Source organism: Polyodon spathula, chromosome 37 (genome assembly GCF_017654505.1).
Source record: "Polyodon spathula isolate WHYD16114869_AA chromosome 37, ASM1765450v1, whole genome shotgun sequence".
Taxonomy (NCBI): Eukaryota; Metazoa; Chordata; class Actinopteri; order Acipenseriformes; family Polyodontidae; genus Polyodon; species Polyodon spathula.
Genome location: NC_054570.1, coordinates 560,574 through 581,162, shown reverse-complemented (window position 1 = coordinate 581,162; position 20,589 = coordinate 560,574). Strand labels below are relative to the sequence as shown.

Genomic DNA, 20,589 nt, shown 5'->3' with positions numbered 1-20,589 from the left:
TGATCATATTCAATATGCACTGCAGTACTTCTGACTTTGCTTTAATTTGTTGACGCATTTTTATATTTTATTAACTACATTTATTATTTGAAATCATGGATTGATTTGTATATATTGATGTTTTTGATTATCTTCTGGGCTAAGTTTCTGTGAAGAATTTCTAAAGGGTAGAGATAGTGTTAGGATTTTAACAAAGAGTAGCTGCATTTTATTTTTTGTTTTTATTCCAAAACATTTCTTCATTTTAAGATGAAAGATTTTCATGGTGTATTTTGTTGTCATTAACAATTCATGGTGGTTTTAATATTAATTCTCTAAAAACAAAATCAAGCTTCAATTGCTTTCTTTTGTAAGCCAATACAGAGCTACTAGCAAATTATCATAAACATAGAATTGTGTCAGCTTTATAGAAAACAGTTTCTCAGTGATATATAATGTATTGGAAGGTAAAGCAAATATATGTTACCGAAACTATGTTATTCAGCCTTATCAGATGTCTACATTATTTTTGTTAATCAATAAGCTATTTGTTTTTCTCTTATCAATTTATTTTAATATTTAGAAAGAGCATGGTATGACATTATTATTATTTTTGCATAACATTCATTGTTTGCTTGCAATTATGTCTGATATCAATAAAATAATGGGAAGCTTGCCCTGAGGCTGCAGCGTTTGATCACAATGCGTTTACTTTTTATTTGGTGCTGTTAATGGATGTTTAAGCAGAATTGTTAAACTAGTGCCACCTGGTGGACAAGAATATGTCACATCAATGTACTTTGTTATGTCCACAAATTAAACATGTTTTTTTCTTTTGCAGTCCAAAGCACTGCTTCTATTAACTCTGGTTACCAAACAACCATGTCAGCACTATTGACAGCTGAACTGTACAGTTAAGTTCCTATTTTGTCTCAACTGTATCATATATATGTAACCCACCCCCCCCTCCCCCCCTTTCAGGGCTGTCGAGTTTTTATTCGTCTTTAACACACATCACACGGGGTCTCGGTTTATTCACCAGAAATAGGAAGAAAGGGTTGAAGAAAGATAATGCAGGGGAAAGTGTACAACTGAACAGTGTGGATAAAGGTAGAAATACAAGATGTGTGAATAATCTTATTCAGAGCAAGAGGGTGGTGGCGGCCTCTGTAAGAAACAGATACACATTATCATCCAGGCCCTGCCGCCTCCACACGCTACATCACATCTTGACAGATAAGTTCAATTTAACACGTTCTATGCTTAATACAAAACACAGTATGGTACTTCATCAACAGCAACACAAATCTTTGTTGTATCACATGAAATTGTATCGCAATCTTCCCCAATCCTGGTGTTCCCAGACACCCAGGCACTCATGTCTCCTATTATCTGGGCCCCTTTTACTGAACATCGCGCAGACAGACTCTCAACCAGGGACTGCTATTGGGTAGGAAGGGCTCATACATTTGGGCTGCCTTTGACAAGTGCAGAATGCTGTTCTGGGTCCAAATACTGAGCACAGCAACACCAACTGAACTATTACATGTGCTGTTATGTTATTGAACAGCATAAATGGACTGGATAACCAAGTACTGTGCACAGTATGTATGTAGGTAGACTTCTAATCCTATGAACGGTTACTGTGCTTATGGACAATCATTCTGGATTTTTTTCAGGTAAGCATAGCGTATGTGTAGTCTCACGTGAGCTCCAGAGAGTTGTATGGGATAATTAGAAAGGGTTTTCATATATCCCAAGGAATTAAGAAGAATCCGTTTTAAAACTTTTGTTAGTCAGTGGGAAAAGTAACTTGTACCTGTTATGTTTTTTTCAGTACAAAAACTCTTTATTACAAATTACTGTCATTTATCTAGAGGACACTTGCATTCTAGTTTGCAGGTTAAAATAATACATGGTTTAATTCAAAGCAATAATTTAAAAAGTCAGATTTTTCTAATGATTTGTTTCATATTATAGTGTTAAACCCCATCCTAGTTGCTTTGTAGCATTTTGTACTTTTGTCATTATTTACAAAGCTGGTCATACGTGAATTGATGGAAATTTGCACAATTGATACTGTCCAAAAAGAAATCGTGAAGGAATTGTCAAATATTCTGGCACAAATGCGCATTCCTTTGAACAAGTTGCAGGTGTTTTGTTCTTAAATATGTTCTAGCATTTATTTAAAATATTGCTTCAAAACTCACGGTCTAATCTCTCTAATTACGTGTGAGTCAAAGAATGTGGCTTAAATCTTTAGAAACAGGGAAAATTAAGATTTGTGTGTGACAGAACCTACAAAGAATGAATCGTGGTTATAAATCTCCCTCCCGAACTGTGAGGGCGCTGTGTAAAGGGAACAGTGTTAATTGGACTGGATGGTCTGGCAATTAATTCCAGGGAAAGATAGAAATCGGCCATCTAGAATGGGGGCAGTGCCACAGTACACCAAGTCATCGCCGCAGATGGGCAGCGATTTGACAATTGCGGACTGGAGGAAAAGCGATTGCACTCGCTAACCAAGGGGGCATTGCTGAAGGTTCAAAAGGGAATGTGGGCGAGCACAGTGCTCCTTTGTTACGGTTGCGAGAGAACCGCTGAAGGTCCGTACAGTTACCATGAGTGTTTCGTGTTTGTTTGTTTGCCAGTATAATTGTACACGTTTGTCATTACTAGACGGCTAACAGGTTCCCGGAGCTGTCGACACCACTGCATTGCTGTTCACAAATCAATTGTATTTCAACACTTGCAACAAAACACTCACTCTGTCCTGAAATAATAAACACAGTATAAACACACACGGAACACAAACAACTACTTGTGACTCCCCCGTGCCCACATAACAACATACAATTTAAATCACCCGTGTTACACAACCCACGCTATACAAAATAACCCAAAATACAGGGGGTTGCCCCGTCACGCACACAATATAAATTAGTGTTGTTTTATATAGATCAAGATATAGCAATAACGTTTTTGTTTATCTTATACATATTATGCACTGTATTTTATTCTATGCTGGTGTCACAATAGCCAACAAAATCCAGGACGACTAAAAGTACAGACAACGATCAGGACCTTTATCTGTCAGTTGCTGATAATAGCTTTATATATATATATATATATATATATATATATATATATATATATATATATATATATATATATATATACACTCACTTCACTACTCTACAGCTGACCTTCGTCAAGGGTATTGGTAGCGTGCCAAATTTATTGAATAAACACAGCACATCAGTTTTTCTATCTCTTTGTGATAGTGACATTGGTGCGTTTTCACTTTCTTTTTCTTGTTCTAGTATAAATATTGGGTGGTGGCAACTCTAGAGTTTCAAAACTGAATACAGAATCTCCCTCCACCAGCAGGTACATGATTTAAACCTTCTATTTTTGTTAGTTTATTTGTTTGTTTGTTTGTAAACGATAACTGTTATTTCTCTGTAGGTTTCAAGAACTATTTAGCTTAATGTTAGAAGTAGCATTTCTTTTACCAATCAATACCTCTTACTTTAAGGTTTGTTTTTAAAATGTGAATAACAACACCTAGTTATTTAAATATCCATTACTTCAACTGCCCATTTTAACCACGTTAAATAAAAGAAAACAATAAAGCAAGTGCTTCAAATAATTCGTTTTCCTTGATGTTCTTGTTCTTATCCTCATTTTTGTTTTGTATAAAAATTAAAAACATATAGTACCCTAGTCGTGTTTTGTTATTTGATGCTACACATTATTTCGCTGTTCTGTTTCTCTAACCTGATACTTGCAAGTTTTATCACAATTTAACATTATAAACCACAGGAGGAACGCCCTGGCAGCTGCAATTCTTTAATCGGGGGAAGCGATACCAAAAGTATGTGTATATACTGTCTATATATATACGAGACTGATAACAATGCAACATGTACGCGTGAAATAGCATTCTTTTGCGAGTTCTTATGTAGGAGCTATGAACCATAATGTGCCATAGCCTATATGCACACTGTAAAGGGAATATGAATGCATAGTTTCTGTGTTCATAACTAGAGATTTCTAACTTGCAAATCAACGAGACATGGCTTAAATTGTTCCTGAGCATAATATCTTTCACTGGGTGGAATAACAGTTATTTGCGATTTTTTTTTTTTTTTTTTTTAAATTTAGGAGCTATGTACCATTATATAACGGAACCTAGTGTACAATGTAAAGTGAATATGTATTCTTATTTTCCGTGTTCAGAAGCAGAGATTGCTAACTCGCAAATCAACGAGACATGGTTTAAATGACCCCTTAGCATAACATCTTTCATTGGGTGAAATATTCGTGTGTTGCGCAAATATCGATTATAATTAAAAAATTAACTTCGTTTTCAATTGCTGTTTGTGGTGTGTTATGGGTTGGGACGGCTCCCACCTGGCACTTTTTAATTTCATTGGAAGGGGACGGAAAGAACCAAAAATGAAAGGCTTACTTTTTCTCCTAAATCAGTTGTGTTGAGGATGGGTTAAAAAGTATATGGTTCTTTAACAGTGAAAAAGGGTGAAGATATGTGTCTGAAATGTCAACATGTGTTTATTTATTTGATTCATTCTTATTTGCATGTTTTCGATCGACTAATTTCGCCGTTTGACCGAGTATAATAAAGCAACATGTGAAAGATTATTATTCTTCATAAGACTGCTTTATTTCTTTAAAAAAGAGACACTTGCACAACCTTCCAAGTCACAAAGGTAGGTAACTGTACGATTTATTCAATTCACGGTGCATAAGCTAGGATAATAATATTGTTTAAATGCTTTTAATGATATTTGACGTTTAAGATGTTTCTAAAAGTATTGTTTGTATCGACTTTTCTTTTTTTTTTTTTTTAAATGTAACTCATTTGTCTGTTTAACCGGCAATATCAAGCATTTAGGGGAAGCCACGGTGTTTTACTAAATTGATCCATATCTCACTAATTACGTAAAAATATTTTCAGAACCACTTAAGAACCTTTGATCCCACTTGAAGAACTTTGAAAATTTTTACTTTAAGTATGTGTATCTGCGGTGAACCAATGAAACCCTAGAGCAGGGGTCGTCAATAGGCTGACCGCGGTCCGAATCCGGGCAGCTAGAACATTTTGTATCGCCAGTTATATGCCAATCTGTGTTTTTACTTGCATTCACGTTGGAAATGCTGTGAACTTGAGACAACATAGTTTTTGTGAGAGTGTGGTACGTGAGGGCACAGTAGGTGTCACTGTGATAGTAAATGGCACGCACAGTGTACAACAGTATTAGAAGCTAAAATGAAGTGACATTGCGTGCGTTGGCTGCTGTCTCGGTTTTGCATCTCTAGGGCTAATAATAATAACAATAACAATAATAATAATAACAATAATAATAATAATAATATGTAAATAAACAATTAAGTTAAATTTAGAAACCGAGCTTCACAGACAAAGAAAGATAAATGAGTACCGGTATTACAAAGCCCATTTTTGTTAAATATATTTTTCAAGGTGAAAAAAAAAAATATTATCGGTAAATGCAAATATCGGTTTGAATGCCAATGAATGAATACTTTTTAAATGTATAGATATTAGTACAAGTTGCATTTATAAACACAAAATAAGCCTTAAGCAACTGATCAATTATAACCAATTTACCAGAAACAAGAAAGCTGAAAATACTGAAAGGTTTGTATGCTCTGCATGCCTCACTGTCATGTACTGTATAACACTTAAGTTAAACCTTAAATGAGAAGCATTAAGGAATATTACACTATGCAACAACTGCTGTAGAGGGTTTTGTTCCAAGATACCCTAAAACAGGGATTGTGTTATAAAAAATAGTATAAACAAAACTGATATGAAAAAGAATGGTGTCAAACAATGCACAATAGGGGCTGAAATACCCCTCAAATTTATTTAAGAGGCACTATTAATACTAAAGGTGTACTTGACTTGGCCATTTTAATCACCATAGTATTCTCCGAAGGGGGCATTGTACAAAGAAGAAACACTTCACCGTTTAGTTTTTTTTTTTCGTTTATTACAGTCCACATAACAGAAAATACTAGGATCACATCAAAACAAAACATTGGTCGCTTTGCTTAACGTTTACCCTGCAAGTTGGGCCAGTGTTTGAAAAGCGTGAAGCACACCTATATCTGTATCCCGATTCTGAGTCGCTTACCAAATCTGAAGCAGCTGTTTGTTGATCCTGTATATATATATATATATATATATATATATATATATATATATATATATATATATATATATATATATATATATATCCCTACTGTCCCACACATCACATCCCATTTTGTCAGAATTTGTGAGAAATTTTCTTATGTGGCAAAACGCGTTGTGATAATTATTTTGAATATTTATCAGCTGTGTAATTTACGGCGAAAAATGACATGGATTTTTACCTTCAAATTAATGTGCAGCAATGTTTGTTTATAACATTTCAGATAGTTTTTCCACCGCATTGAAGAAAAAAAAAGATTCCATCATAATAATGATAATTACTCTACATCGTTGTTTTCACGTTGCACTGCTAAAGTCTTTCTCTCGTTGATCAACGAATGAGCACTGACAGAAAGCGAAATAGGCAGAGATTTGTGATTCATGCCAAAATGAAATCTGATCAGAATGAAAGCTCGGCCAATCAACATGTAGTGATTATACTGACGTTAATGGTGGCCAATAACAGCTAACAAACAGAATCAGTATGAGGCAACAGAACGCAAGCAGCATGAACTGTGCTGAATGAAAGCGCATTTGAGAAATTGTGCGCTAGTGGACTGTGCGAGTGGATGGAATGCATCTGCGTCGGATGAAAAGCAGATGAAGTAAATCCAGGTGCAGAGTTCCAGTGAGCACCAGCAGAATTTCACCCCTGGTTGAAACGCAGTTTGGCTCTGCGAACCAGAAACTTATAAGAATACAGAAGGCTACAATTCAATAGTTTTGGCAGAGAAATAACTTGAAAAAGATTACTAAAAAGCAAAAAAACTCCTTAAACCAAGTGACACACTTTAAAACCAACAACATGTGTAATAATGATATTTGTGTAGTTATGTGTTTGTGGGTGGGTATGGGGATATGAGTCAGAGTTACAATGTGCTCTGGACCTTTACCTTGTTGAAATTCAGAATTTTGGATCTTTGCATAAAATAATTGAATATCCCAGCCCTAGACATAAAACACAATTCATAAATATGCCTCACTATAGACAGTGAAGAGAAAATGTATTCAACTTAATTCTGTATTACTTGTTTTAGCAGAAACCAGGAAAAAATGGATGCCCCACAGCAGCTTGTCAAATTCACAAGCGACAGACTTGTCATCAATGAAGAAGTTGCAAAGTACCTATCAACACTGATGGGTGTGGCTGAGGTAATATCTATTGTTGGTAAGAGCAGAACTGGAAAGTCGTACCTCTTGTCTCGCTTCTTTGGGGATGGGAATGGATTTAAGGTTGAACACGACTATAAAGCATGTACCAAAGGGATCTGGGTGTGGGCAAGACCTCATCCTTCCCGTCCAGACACCAATCTCCTGCTGCTGGACACTGAGGGAGCAGATGACTTTAAAGGTGGAGTCCTTCAAGATAAACAGATATTTTTACTGACTTCGCTTCTCTCCAGCAGTCTGATCTACAATACAATGAAATCCTTAAACAAAAGTGACACGACAGACATCATGTATCCTTATCTATTGATTCCAATCCTTGGTGTAGAATTTTAGGCTTCCAAGCTGGCTTGGGAAGCCCATTGTTGTAAGTTTATATATTGTTTTATTATTAATTATTGTTGTTTTTCCTCCCAAAACTTTATATTGCTCCTGTTCGCATGTGATGTAACCAATCAGCATGAAACTTGGCTAGTATCATCTCGTGTAGATTACAGTTCAGATGCAAACTAAAAAAACTGTATTCCTGCGTCCACCAAAATGGCGGCTTGATGCATTTTTTTTGAAAAACCTTTTACAATCTTCTTGGAAAACATTGAACTGATTGATCTGAAAATTCACACATGTTATCAGCAACCAAGCCCGCTTCAAGTTAGCGAAGTAGAAGTTGCTGCAATAAATTTTAGTATCAAAATAGCTGCCATCAAATTTGCCAAAACGTGCCCCAAACATCAAACTGCTTCTGTTTGAAAACCGTTTAACCAAATAACTCTTAACTTGGTAGGCATCATCCTGCAGACAATGGAATTCAAATAAGGCAAAAATTATGTTCTTTCGTAAAACAAGATGGCCACCAAACCTACATTTTCTTCTTAAATTTAAAACCACTTCAGTTGAAAAATGGTTTATTTGATGAACTCTAAAGTTAACACGCATCATCCCTGTGTCAACACAATTGACTTTTTAAAAAATGGTGTTTTGTGCATAAATCAATACGGCCACCTGACGCATTTCTTTAAAAACCTTTTAACGTCTTTGTCAAATTGTCAAATGTAAAACTAGCTTGCAACTCCTACAAAGTGCAGATAGGTTAGTGGTTACTATGGAACACATATAGGAAACCGTATGTGCTCTATCCAAAAATGACCTTGCCTGCAACCTTTGACCTTTCCTTAAGTTAAATTGTAAAACTACATTGTAACTCTTTACAGAGTGCATATAGGTTAATGGTTACTGTAGAACACAGATAGGAACCCATATATGCTGTCTTCAAAAAATGCCTTGATCATGACCTTTGACCTCTTAAGGTTAAATAATAGTAGTAATAATAATCTTTATATAGCACCTTTCATAGTGGTGTTTAAAGTTATAAAGCATCATGAGATAATGAACTAATGCAGTATTTTGAATGGAAACTGCTCCATAAAACTAATCTGTTGCTGACACTTGTGCTGCAATGCTACAGCTTGCCAAAATTTCAAACTGGTACTGACCTTGGAAGCCGTGAAACTGCCTAGCAGTTCTAGTTATTATTATTATTATTATTATTATTATTATTATTATTATTATTATTATTATTATTATTATTATTAATTTAGAATGACCAATTATTTTACCTACAATTTTCTCCTCAATTTTGAAAATGCTCCTCACTGCAGCAATTCCCTACAAAAGCTATTGTGCTCTGCCATGGTGTTACGCAACTTATGTTGGCTCTTATTGAATGGTGTGAAAGGCTCCACCCACCCTGAGTCCTTTTCCCAGCTCTGTCTCCTGGCTGGCTTGCTTTTACTCCACTGGTCCACTTATCCACTTCCAAATGGCTCTACTTCCTGTTGTCACCGCTGTCCTTGGCTGGTCCTGCTCCCTCTGGAACAGAGACGAAAAGCATGGCCCTTGCTGCAGGTTCCATACATGGTCAGCTTTCATAAATCATTGCACCTCATTTTGGCTACAGCCCCAGTCAAACACAAATATGCTTTTCCAGTGAACATGAGCATTTACATTTTATGGGGCTTATAGCCCAGCCTTGAGGTGCAACACACCGCTCCTACATCCCCTGCAGCTCTCCTGAGGGCTGTCATCTCCCCCCTGGTCATCAGAGGCACACAAACGGAGGAGCTGTAAAACATAAAAAGACTGTGCAGCGCATAAAATTACTTTACACCTCTGCTCTTCCATGCTTCTCTGGTCTCTTGCTGCTTCTTGCATCTTGCGTCTTGCTTCCTGGCCCAACCTCCTCCCTTTCACTGCTGGCTGCTTCCCTTTTTATAGTCACACCCTTAATTGACCCCCCTTCAGTTCTTAAAGGCACTGGCTCCGGGGGTGGATCCTGAACCAATACCTTTTCCCCCACAAAAATGTCCCACCCTCATCTAACATTGACTTGTCGATTAGAAAAGTTTAGACTTTAATAAATATAGGATCACTAACAAAAATGCACAGCTATAAATTATGACCAGTGTTCCCAAAAGACAAAAAGTAGCTGTTCATTAAGTCATATATCTCAGACAATGGAACTACCTCTCATTTCATCCTCCATCCTCTCATTGAAAACCACTTCCCTTGACTTCAATCCCAGTGAACTTTTACAGGCAGTGAGAGAAATACTAACGCTAGACAAGAGCCAGGAAGGCAGTAGTGGTTCTCTCCAAGATTATCTTCCAAACCATTTCTATTTCGTGATTCGAGATTGCCAGTTTGAAGATTGTGGAGAAGAGGAATTTCTGCAATATGTGCTGAATTCCATGGATACATGTATGAAAGAAAATATTAAGGCAGCTTTTTCTAATATGGAAATGCAGCTTTTACCAGCACCAATGAGGTAGGGTTATTTCAATTCTCAATTTAAATCCTCTTACAGATCCAGCATAAGAGCGTTTTTCTTTAGGTAATAAATCTGTTTTCTTATAAAACTCATATCTAGAAACATGCTGCACCCAAATGTCTGGTCTGGTCTTTGCATTAGAAAAATGTTTAACTAACAATATATTTTAGATCCCTGAAAGAATTGAAGCCTGAAGACTTAGATACAAAATTCCAGACTGCTCTGTCTGAGTTTATTACCCGTGTTCGTGATAAACGCTCCACTCCAAAGACAGTTAGCAAGGAAAAGACACACTGCACACCTGGAGGTAAACATTTTTTGAAAAAGTCTCCATTGGGTGTCATGCTGTTTTGCTCTTGAAGAACATAGAGAAAAAAATGTGATTTACATATTTTTAATGTCTCTCTATTTTACTGGTCCCTTAATCAATGTATTAACTGTAACTAATGTATTTACTGTTAACAACTAGTTTGTTGATGTGTTATAACACTCCGTGTAGCTTGTAAAACCAGCACATTATTTGTGTTACAAACATTTTGTTTTGATATTTATAGGTAAATCAACTAGAGAATTATGTTTTTCAACTTTTCCTCAGAAACATTCAACAGGAAAAAGTAATAATAGATGTCTCTTGCCGGTTTGGACCTGCTAATGCACTTGTGATTGTGCCACGTGTGCATTACTCCACAAGACCAACTCCAAATATATAATTGTGTGATAATATATTCTTTCTGACCCATACATTATTCTGTATACAGTATATATAAACTACTATTATCAGTAAGTAGACATTATTTTTGTGTTTAGACACAGGTGTAATTTGATCAAGTTAAAACTAGATCCATTGCATTGGATTAAACAATAGCACAAACTTTTCCTGCAAGCATCAGTGAATAACCTACTGTACACAGTTTTATGGATTGCAGACACTAATGCCAAAAATATATTTTTCTGTGAAGGGATTGTAGACCTGGCACGGTCCTATGTCCGAAAACTGAATAATAATGAAAGTGTGTGTCTACGCGAGGCTGCCAAAGATATGACTGAAACCCAACTAAACCGTGCATTCAGGGAAGCCTGGGAGGAGTTTCAGAGTTACATGCAGGCAGTCATCGATCAGCTACCCATGGAAACTAAACAACTGACAGAAGCCCATTCTGAGGCCCAGCAACGTGCAATGACGGCATATGAAAAATACACCAGTTTTTGCATTGACGTGCAGAAAACTCAGGATAAAAAATGTGCATTTTCGGTACGTTAACAAATTATTATAGAAAAAAAAAGTATGTAAAACGCAAACATAACTCTGCTTGCAACCTTGTAGCTACAATATACCATCAGTACTGTATAGGATTGAATTCACCTTTTTTTTTGGAACTTGCAATTTTAGGTTGTATCATCTATTGTAAATGTTTAAGGATATTCAATGATAATAACATTTTACCTTACCTCTCCAGCTTTTGGAAAGTGGAGTTGGGATAAAAAAAGCTTACATCTGGGTTTTGACGAAAGGATGGCCTATTCCTTCAAATGAAGTTTTAACTGTTAAACATGATTAATGGTAGCCATGGAACAAGTTTGTGAAAGTTAGACATCCATTTTGGATAGCTTCAGTATACCGTTTATATATTTAAACTGTTGGTTTTATCTTAGGTACAAATTGAAAACAATAGGGAGGTGCTCTTGAAGATAAATTATGAAAAATCTGAACTGAAGTGCGGGAAAGAGTTTGCCATTCTCAAGAAAAAACACATTGGACCTGTCACGGACTATACTGGCATAGAGGCATTTGAAAAAATGAGGAGGCAGATCAACAAGCTGATAGATGGATATAATCAGCTTTCAGGTTAGAAACATTCCATTGAAATAAACAGTAGCTATCTTATTATTGTTAATAAGACAGTGGTACCGGCCGTGAAAGTTAACATTGCAGAAGACCTCTCTGCAAGTGACTTCAATTAAGGGCTACAAGGCTTTAGCCGAGTGTGTCTGACATGCAGAGATCAGGAGAGCCTATTTTTTAATAGTATTCTTCAGTAAGTCAAGGACAAAGTAGACTGGAATTAATATAAAAAATAATAATTGTAGCAAAAAGAAAATAATCAACATTATTGATTGATTGAGCGTTGTTTCTCACCACTCTCCCTGTCAGATATTTTGACCATAATGATTCAGTTATTTTTAAAATGTTCAGAATGGTACTTGCACTGTTTTCATTTTGAATTAGATGCTCGTAAGTTACAATAGGGAGGACTTGCAATACTTAAAATGATTGTCTGTTCATTGTAGGACCTCAAGCCCAGATAACCAATCAGGTTTTGGATAATCACCGAGATTAGAGACCTAAAATGTCTGTCATTGCAGGTATGGGACCGGCAAAACAAGCAGTATTCTCTGAACTCTATAAGACTGAATTAGTGGATTTACTGACAATTGCTTATAAGGTAAGTACTAAGTCACTCGGTGACATTTAAACAGTCAACAGTTTTAGGACTCTTGACTGTTTAATAGATGGAGTGCAAATATGTTTTTAATAGACTACCATAGACCCTAATCCACTTCAGGATGTAACCCAGTCAGATATGCAGATGACTCAGATTGTGTGCAGTTCTGTGCAGTTTCGTCACGGCCAACCGCATGATGTCACAGGCAGCTGAAGCAAGGTGGCTGCACAGATCTTGCAGCTGACCATACAGCTTTAAAAGAGCCATGCTCTGGCTGCTAACTAGAGATGATGCAGGATTAGGATGTACCTGCTGATCTTAATAAATTTAACCAGCAACCCAAATACTGCCATCTAGACAGTGGAGGAGAACGATATTTGAGTTTGCTATTTATTATAATAATGATTGATGGTATCGTACTTTCTGTTAACATTTCTTTACATTCTAACATTACATTTTTTCAGGCAACAATTAGTTTCATTGAACAACAGTATGCAGAAAGGAAGGGAAGAATACAACTTTTTGTAGCAGAGCTTAAGAAGACTGCAGACATCATGGATAAACTTCAAAAGGACTCCACCATAGCAAATGTAGCTGGAAGTTCTACTGCTGTAGCTGGAAGTATTCTAACCATAACAGGGCTGGCACTGCTTCCCTTTACATTTGGAGCCTCTGCTATACTAACTGGTGTAGGGGTTGGGGTTGGTGTGGCTGGGGGTGTTACCACTGTCACCGCAGACATATGCAGGTTTGTTAAAAATAAAGATTTGAACAATGATGTTAAGGCTGCACATGAAAAAATTGTGCAGGACTTAAAAGAGATTGCAGAACTCTTGGAATATGTATGTGGCCAACTTTCAGAGGAGAAGGAAGTAGGTGATATTAACTGGATGAATCATGTATACAGGATCTTTGCCATAGGTAATTTTGTAGGAGTGCTTGATGACATTGTAGCTGTAGGCGCTAGAGTAGCTGCTAACGTTGCCAGAGTAGCAGGTATAGTGTTGGCTGCACTTGTGATAGTGCTGGATTCATTTGCTATTATTAAGAAGTCTATTAAAATCCATGAGGGATGTAAAACTGAAAGAGCAAAAGAGATCCGTGATCTGGCTCAAAGTATAGAAGAAGAACTAACAAAAGTAGAGGGCTGTATCGCACAAATGAAAAATACAAAAAAATCATATGATGAAACATCTCTAATGATTCAGACAACCCAACTCTCTCTTTTTGCCAAAAAAAATACAAAAAAGTCATATGATGAAACATCTCTAATGATTCAGACAACCCAACTCTCTCTTTGCCAAAAAAAAAAAACTAAAAAAAACCACTCTGATCTGAAGATGAGCTCTAGATAAGTCACTTCTGAATTGATTAAAATAAAAAAGTAGCCTACTCAGCATTTGGGATTGTCTACTGAGGTGTATATATATAATTTTTTGTTACTATAGAGGTAACGAACAGAAAGTTTCTTAGACTCAGTAGTGCTGGGTCCCCATGAAGATCTCCCTGAAATTAACCTCATAAACTTGGGCTGTCTGGATTCATTCAGAGTTGAAATAACACACAATTAAGTATAGGCTTCACCTGCCAACATATTTCATATATTTCCCCTTGCTCTATACATTAGGTCTTTTCAAGAGGCATTGGGATAGGATGCTACATTATCCTGTGTGCTTTGTACAGGATTATGTTTACTTTGAAATGTTTTTTTTTTAATTTTTAATGCATAATACATCTTGATCATATTCAATATGCACTGCAGTACTTCTGACTTTGCTTTAATTTGTTGACGCATTTTTATATTTTATTAACTACATTTATTATTTTAAATCATGGATTGATTTGTATATATTGATGTTTTTGATTATCTTCTGGGCTAAGTTTCTGTGAAACTTAAGGGTAGAGATAGTGTTAGGATTTTAACAAAGAGTAACTGCATTTTATTTTTTGTTTTTATTCCAAAACATTTCTTCATTTTAAGAATAAAGAGTTTCATGGTGTATTTTGTTGTCATTAACAATTCATGGTGGTTTTAATATTAAATTCTCTAAAAACAAAATCAAGCTTCAATTGCTTTCTTTTGTAAGCCAATACAGAGCTACTAGCAAATTATCATAAACATAGAATTGTGTCAGCTTTATAGAAAACAGTTTCTCAATGATATATAATGTATTGGAAGGTAAAGCAAATATATGTTACCGAAACTATGTTATTCAGCCTTATCAGATGTCTGCATTATTTTTGTTAATCAATAAGCTATTTGTTTTTCTCTTATCAATTTATTTTAATATTTAGAAAGAGCATGGTATGACATTATTATTATTTTTGCATAATATTCATTGTTTGCTTGCAATTATGTCTGATATCAATAAAATAATGGGAAGCTTGCCCTGATTCTTGGGACGAGGCTGCAGCGTTTGATCGCAACGCGTTTACTTTTTATTTGGTGCTGTTAATGGATTTTTAATTTTTTGTGAATAATCTTATTCAGAGCAAGAGGGTGGTGGCGGCCTCTGTAAGAAACAGATACACATTATCATCCAGGCCCTGCCGCCTCCACACGCTACATCACGTCAAGCATTTGGCTGACATAAAACAACGCCCTAAAACCTAGTATTTCTCAACTTAATATGAGAAACATTATCTGCCAATGGGGCAAGATAATTATGTAACACCTAACCAATAAGGCAAGGGCAGTAGCAACTAGAAACCTGGGAAAGATTATAACCCAGGCAAACAAGTTATCTATATGTATTATACACACACCGGGTAAGTTATCACAATATCCTTTCAATGAAAGCTCAAGACAGGTTTTAAGAAAATACAGGTAAACCTTGGTTTTATTTCAGTCACAGCTGTATTAGCAATTAGGTTTAAACTTGCAATTTCCTAAATTACGTTTATTCTATAGTTAAAAGGGTATACAATGTTTAATAAAAGCTTTAGATCAAATAATAAATAGGCAAGATAGCTAAAAACACAATTTAAAATAAAGTACAGCACAAATTCACAATTGATTGATAAGTAGATAGAGGGACCGAGAGTGAAGAACCGCAAGGACAGCAGCAGCGAACTTCAAACAACAATTACGCCGATCACACACCAAGTGGTTGGCCGCCCTGCCATTAATGGGTTAACCTGAATATCAATAAAGAAACACAAACAGCAGCAAGACAACTTTCAAATTGTTTCTTGTGCAAAATAGCATTTAAGGTTGTCTCAAAACAAACAATTCAGTTTCTATACGACCCGCAAAACAAACAGAATCAATATTCTCACTTAATCTCAGCAGATTACAATGCACTCTCCTCTCTCCAACACAGCATGTGTATATATATATATATATATATATATATATATATATATATATAGCAGAAAAGACAAACAAGGAAATTAGCTGCCAATAACATCATTAACAAATAGTATAGATCATGCGAGTAGAGAAAATGAACACATGAACGTACATCATATAACAGGATTTCCATTACATGAGAGTAGATGTTAAACTTCATGTTGATTTGAACTTGGCTCTCGCCAAGATAAGCATCGACTAAGACGTAGCTTTGCAGTAAACTAATGTGATCCATCTGCATCTCCATCCATTTGCGTTGCTCTCCATCTGATGATGTCGATATCCTTCTGCCTGGTGTTGATGGCTGAAGTGTAATGCTGGCTCCAGGGATCAGCTCATTTTGCCTCCCCAGCGCATCAGCACACACAACGGCTGCGATGCTGGCTCCGGGGATCAACCCAGTGTGGTCTCCCCAGCACATCAGTATGACAACCATCTGGATTGAGCTAAGTAGGGTACATCTCTGGAGTCTTCAAGTGGGCACCTTCAATCCTCGTGTTTCGTCGACTAGCCCACGACACCTCAAGAGGGCTCAACGGTGATTTTGGCGTCCCAGCATCACCCCCCTCCATCCCCCACTCAGCTCAGCCCAGCTTACTTACCTGTACATCATCGTTGCTTTCTTTCTATTGTGCTTGAGATCCCCAGCCAGAATCTTTCCGTCTCAACCACAGCCATTTGCTGCTCCTCTCAGCTGCTTCAGATAAGTTCTTCACTGTGCGACGCAACTCTTGGCCACTGAACCCGACATCTCGAATCAATTATTGTAAGGTGACATTGGTTTTAGGTTGGGAAATATTTTTAAGAAAAATAAAAAACTGAAATATCTTGCTCGCATAAGTATTCAACCCCTGTTATATATCGAACAGAACGAAATTTCATTTGTAATTCAGTAATATGAGAGAATTGGTCAGGGGTCTGAATACATTTGCAAGGCACTGTATATATATATATATATATATATATATATATATAAGAACATAAGAAAGTTTACAAACGAGAGGAGGCCATTCGGCCCATCTTGCTCGTTTGGTTGTTAGTAGCTTATTGATCCCAAAATCTCATCAGCAGCTTCTTGAAGGATCCCAGGGTGTCAGCTTCAACAACATTACTGGGGAGTTGATTCCAGACCCTCACAATTCTCTGTGTAAAAAAGTGTCTCCTATTTTCTGTTCTGAATGCCCCTTTTTCTAAACTCCATTTGTGACCCCTGGTCCTTGTTTCTTTTTTCAGGTTGAAAAAGTCCCTTGGGTCGACACTGTCAATACCTTTTAGAATTTTGAATGCTTGAATTAGGTCGCCACGTAGTCTTCTTTGTTCAAGACTGAACAGATTCAATTCTTTTAGCCTGTCTGCATATGACATGCCTTTTAAGCCCGGAATAATTCTGGTCGCTCTTCTTTGCACTCTTTCTAGAGCAGCAATATCTTTTTTATAGCGAGGTGACCAGAACTGCACACAATATTCAAGATGAGGTCTTACAAGTGCATTGTACAGTTTTAACATTACTTCCCTTGATTTAAATTCAACACTTTTCATAATGTATCCGAGCATCTTGTTAGCCTTTTTTATAGCTTCCCCACATTGCCTAGATGAAGACATTTCTGAGTCAACAAAAACTCCTAGGTCTTTTTCATAGATTCCTTCTCCAATTTCAATATCTCCCATATGATATTTATAATGTACATTTTTATTTCCTGCGTGCAGTACCTTACACTTTTCTCTATTAAATGTCATTTGCCATGTGTCTGCCCAGTTCTGAATCTTGTCTAGATCATTTTGAATGACCTTTGCTGCTGCAACAATGTTTGCCACTCCTCCTACTTTTGTGTCGTCTGCAAATTTAACAAGTTTGCTTACTATACCAGAATCTAAATCATTAATGTAGATTAGGAATAGCAGAGGACCTAATACTGATCCCTGTGGTACACCGCTGGTTACCACACTCCATTCTGAGGTTTTTCCTCTAATCAGTACTTTCTGTTTTCTACATGTTAACCACTCCCTAATCCATGTACATGTGTTTCCTTGAATCCCAACTGCGTTCAGTTTGAGAATTAATCTTTTGTGCGGGACTTTGTCAAAAGCTTTCTGGAAATCTAAATAAACCATGTCATATGCTTTGCAATTATCCATTATCGATGTTGCATCCTCAAAAAAATCAAGCAAGTTAGTTAGACACGATCTCCCTTTCCTAAAACCATGTTGACTGTCTCCCAGTACCCTGTTACCATATAGGTAATTTTCCATTTTGGATCTTATTATAGTTTCCATAAGTTTGCATATAATAGAAGTCAGGCTTACTGGTCTGTAGTTACCTGGTTCAGTTTTGTTTCCCTTTTTGTGGATCGGTATTACGTTTGCAATTTTCCAGTCTGTCGGTACCACCCCTGTGTCAAGAGACTGCTGCATGATCTTGGTTAGCGGTTTGTAAATTACTTCTTTCATTTCTTTGAGTACTACTGGGAGGATCTCATCCGGCCCAGGGGATTTGTTTATTTTAAGAGCTCCTAGTCCCTTTAACACTTCTGCCTCAGTTATGCTAAAGTTATTTAAAACTGGATAGGAACTGGATGACATGTGGGGCATGTTGTCAGTATCTTCCTTTGTAAAAACTTGTGAAAAGTAATCATTTAACATATTTGCTATTTTTTTTTCTTCCTCTACGATTTTGCCATTTGTATCTCTTAAACATTTAATCTCCTCTTTGAATGTTCTCTTGCTGTTGTAATATTGGAAAAACATTTTGGAATTGGTTTTAGCTCCCTTAGCAATGTTCATTTCTATTTCTCTCTTGGCCTTTCTAACTTCCTTTTTGACTTGCGTTTGCAGTTCCGTGTACTCTTTCTGCGTACTTTCTTTTTGGTCCTTTTTTAATGCTCTATAAAGTGCCTTTTTTCGCTGAATATTTTTTTTTAATTGATCTATTAAACCATTTTGGCAATTTAGTTTTACATTTAGATTTGTCTACTTTAGGGATGTAATTGTTTTGCGCCTCTAGTACTACATTTTTGAAGAACAACCATCCTTCTTCTGTGGGTGTTTTCTCTATTTTACTCCAATCTACTTCTGTTAGTCTCTGTTTCATGCCTTCATAGTTTGCTTTTCTAAAATTGTAAACCTTAGCTTTAGTCATTACTTTTGGGGATTTAAAAAACACTTCAAATGAGACCATGTTATGGTCTGAGTTTGCCAGTGGTTCTCTGACCTCTGTTTTAGTTATTCTATCTTCGTTATTTGAAAAGACTAAATCAAGGCATGCCTCCCCTCTAGTGGGTGCCTTCACAAATTGTGTTAGGAAGCAGTCATTTGTCATTTCCACCATTTCTATTTCATCCTTCGCGCTACCCACCGGGTTTTCCCATTTTATTTGGGGGAAGTTGAAATCCCCCATTAGTATGGCTTCTCCTTTGCTACACACATTTCTAATGTCATTGTATAACAGATTATTGTGCTCACCGTCTGAATCTGGCGGTCTATAGCATGCTCCTATTATTATGCCTTTTGAATTTTTGTCTGTTATTCTGACCCATATTGATTCGGTTTTATTTTCTTTGTCCAGGTTTAACACCTGGGCTTCAAGACTGTTTCTTATGTATAGCGCTACCCCTCCTCCTCTTCTGTCCTGCCTGTCTTTCCTATACAGTGTATACCCACAAATATTATATTCGTCCCCATCACTCTCAGACAACCAAGTTTCTGTAACACCTATCACATCATAGTTACCTGTTAGTGCAGTAGCTTCAAGTTCTAGAATTTTGTTTCTGATACTTCTAGCATTTAGATAAATACATTTAATGGTTGTCTTACCTGAGTTGTTGTTCTTGTTTTGATGCGGTCTCCCTTCTGTTTTTTTGTTGATTTCTCCCCCCTTCCTTTCTAGTTATATATATATACACACACACACACACACACACACACACACACACACACACACACACACACACATAATGCACATATGTTACAATTCTCTAAATAAGATTTTGAAAAATAAAAACAAATACGCTAATTTTGAAAAACAATCACCAGCCTTAAAATGAGGGTAAAAAGTAAGTAAACAAGTACGGTTTTTCACCTTAAGCAATATCTACAAATTATCTAAGAAAGATTTTAAAAATATAAGAAAATAAAGCTTATTTTGCAGTAATATTAAGAATTCAAAGACAACATATCAACAATTTGGCCTACAATACAAATCATTTTCTGCATCTTCTGCTTTAAATTACTCAAACGGAAAATAAATATATATTTTTTATTATATGGAATTATGTCCTTTTTTTTTATACCTGAAATGTATTTATAATATACTTTCTTAAGCATTATACGTTGCTTAAATATATTTATAATATATTATCAAATGTATTTTGTATATCAATATCTACGCATTTATACATTTTATTTTTCTCAAATATATGTGTGTGTGTGTGTGTGTGTGTGTGTGTCATTTTGACAATTACAGGCTTTAAGTCAAATAAGAGTTTTTTAAAAATCAAAGCGCCTTTGCAGCACTTGTATTCAGAGCTTGAAAACTGACTTTCATGTCAGTAAAATCCGCCAAAAGAAATTCAAATTGTCTTTA

The 20,589-nt window shown here is 36.2% G+C and overlaps 1 protein-coding gene across 4 annotated transcripts; it reads left to right on the top strand.

Annotated features, from left to right (window-relative positions):
* Window positions 1-964: 964 nt before the first annotated feature.
* Window positions 965-14,717, top strand: LOC121304391 (guanylate-binding protein 2-like). 4 transcript variants are annotated; one of them, XM_041235496.1, is made up of 9 exons: window positions 965-1,658; window positions 3,303-3,369; window positions 7,261-7,680; window positions 9,969-10,211; window positions 10,385-10,521; window positions 11,174-11,466; window positions 11,868-12,060; window positions 12,579-12,658; window positions 13,123-14,717. In XM_041235496.1, exons 3-9 carry the CDS (start codon window positions 7,274-7,276, stop codon window positions 14,011-14,013), a joined length of 2,244 nt encoding a protein of 747 aa, XP_041091430.1. In that variant the 5' UTR covers window positions 965-1,658; window positions 3,303-3,369; window positions 7,261-7,273; the 3' UTR covers window positions 14,014-14,717. The 4 variants fall into 4 exon arrangements, with proteins under 4 accessions (XP_041091430.1, XP_041091429.1, XP_041091432.1 ...); XM_041235495.1 differs by having other exon boundaries at window positions 7,258-7,680; XM_041235498.1 differs by lacking the exon at window positions 965-1,658 and having other exon boundaries at window positions 3,196-3,369.
* Window positions 14,718-20,589: the final 5,872 nt, after the last annotated feature.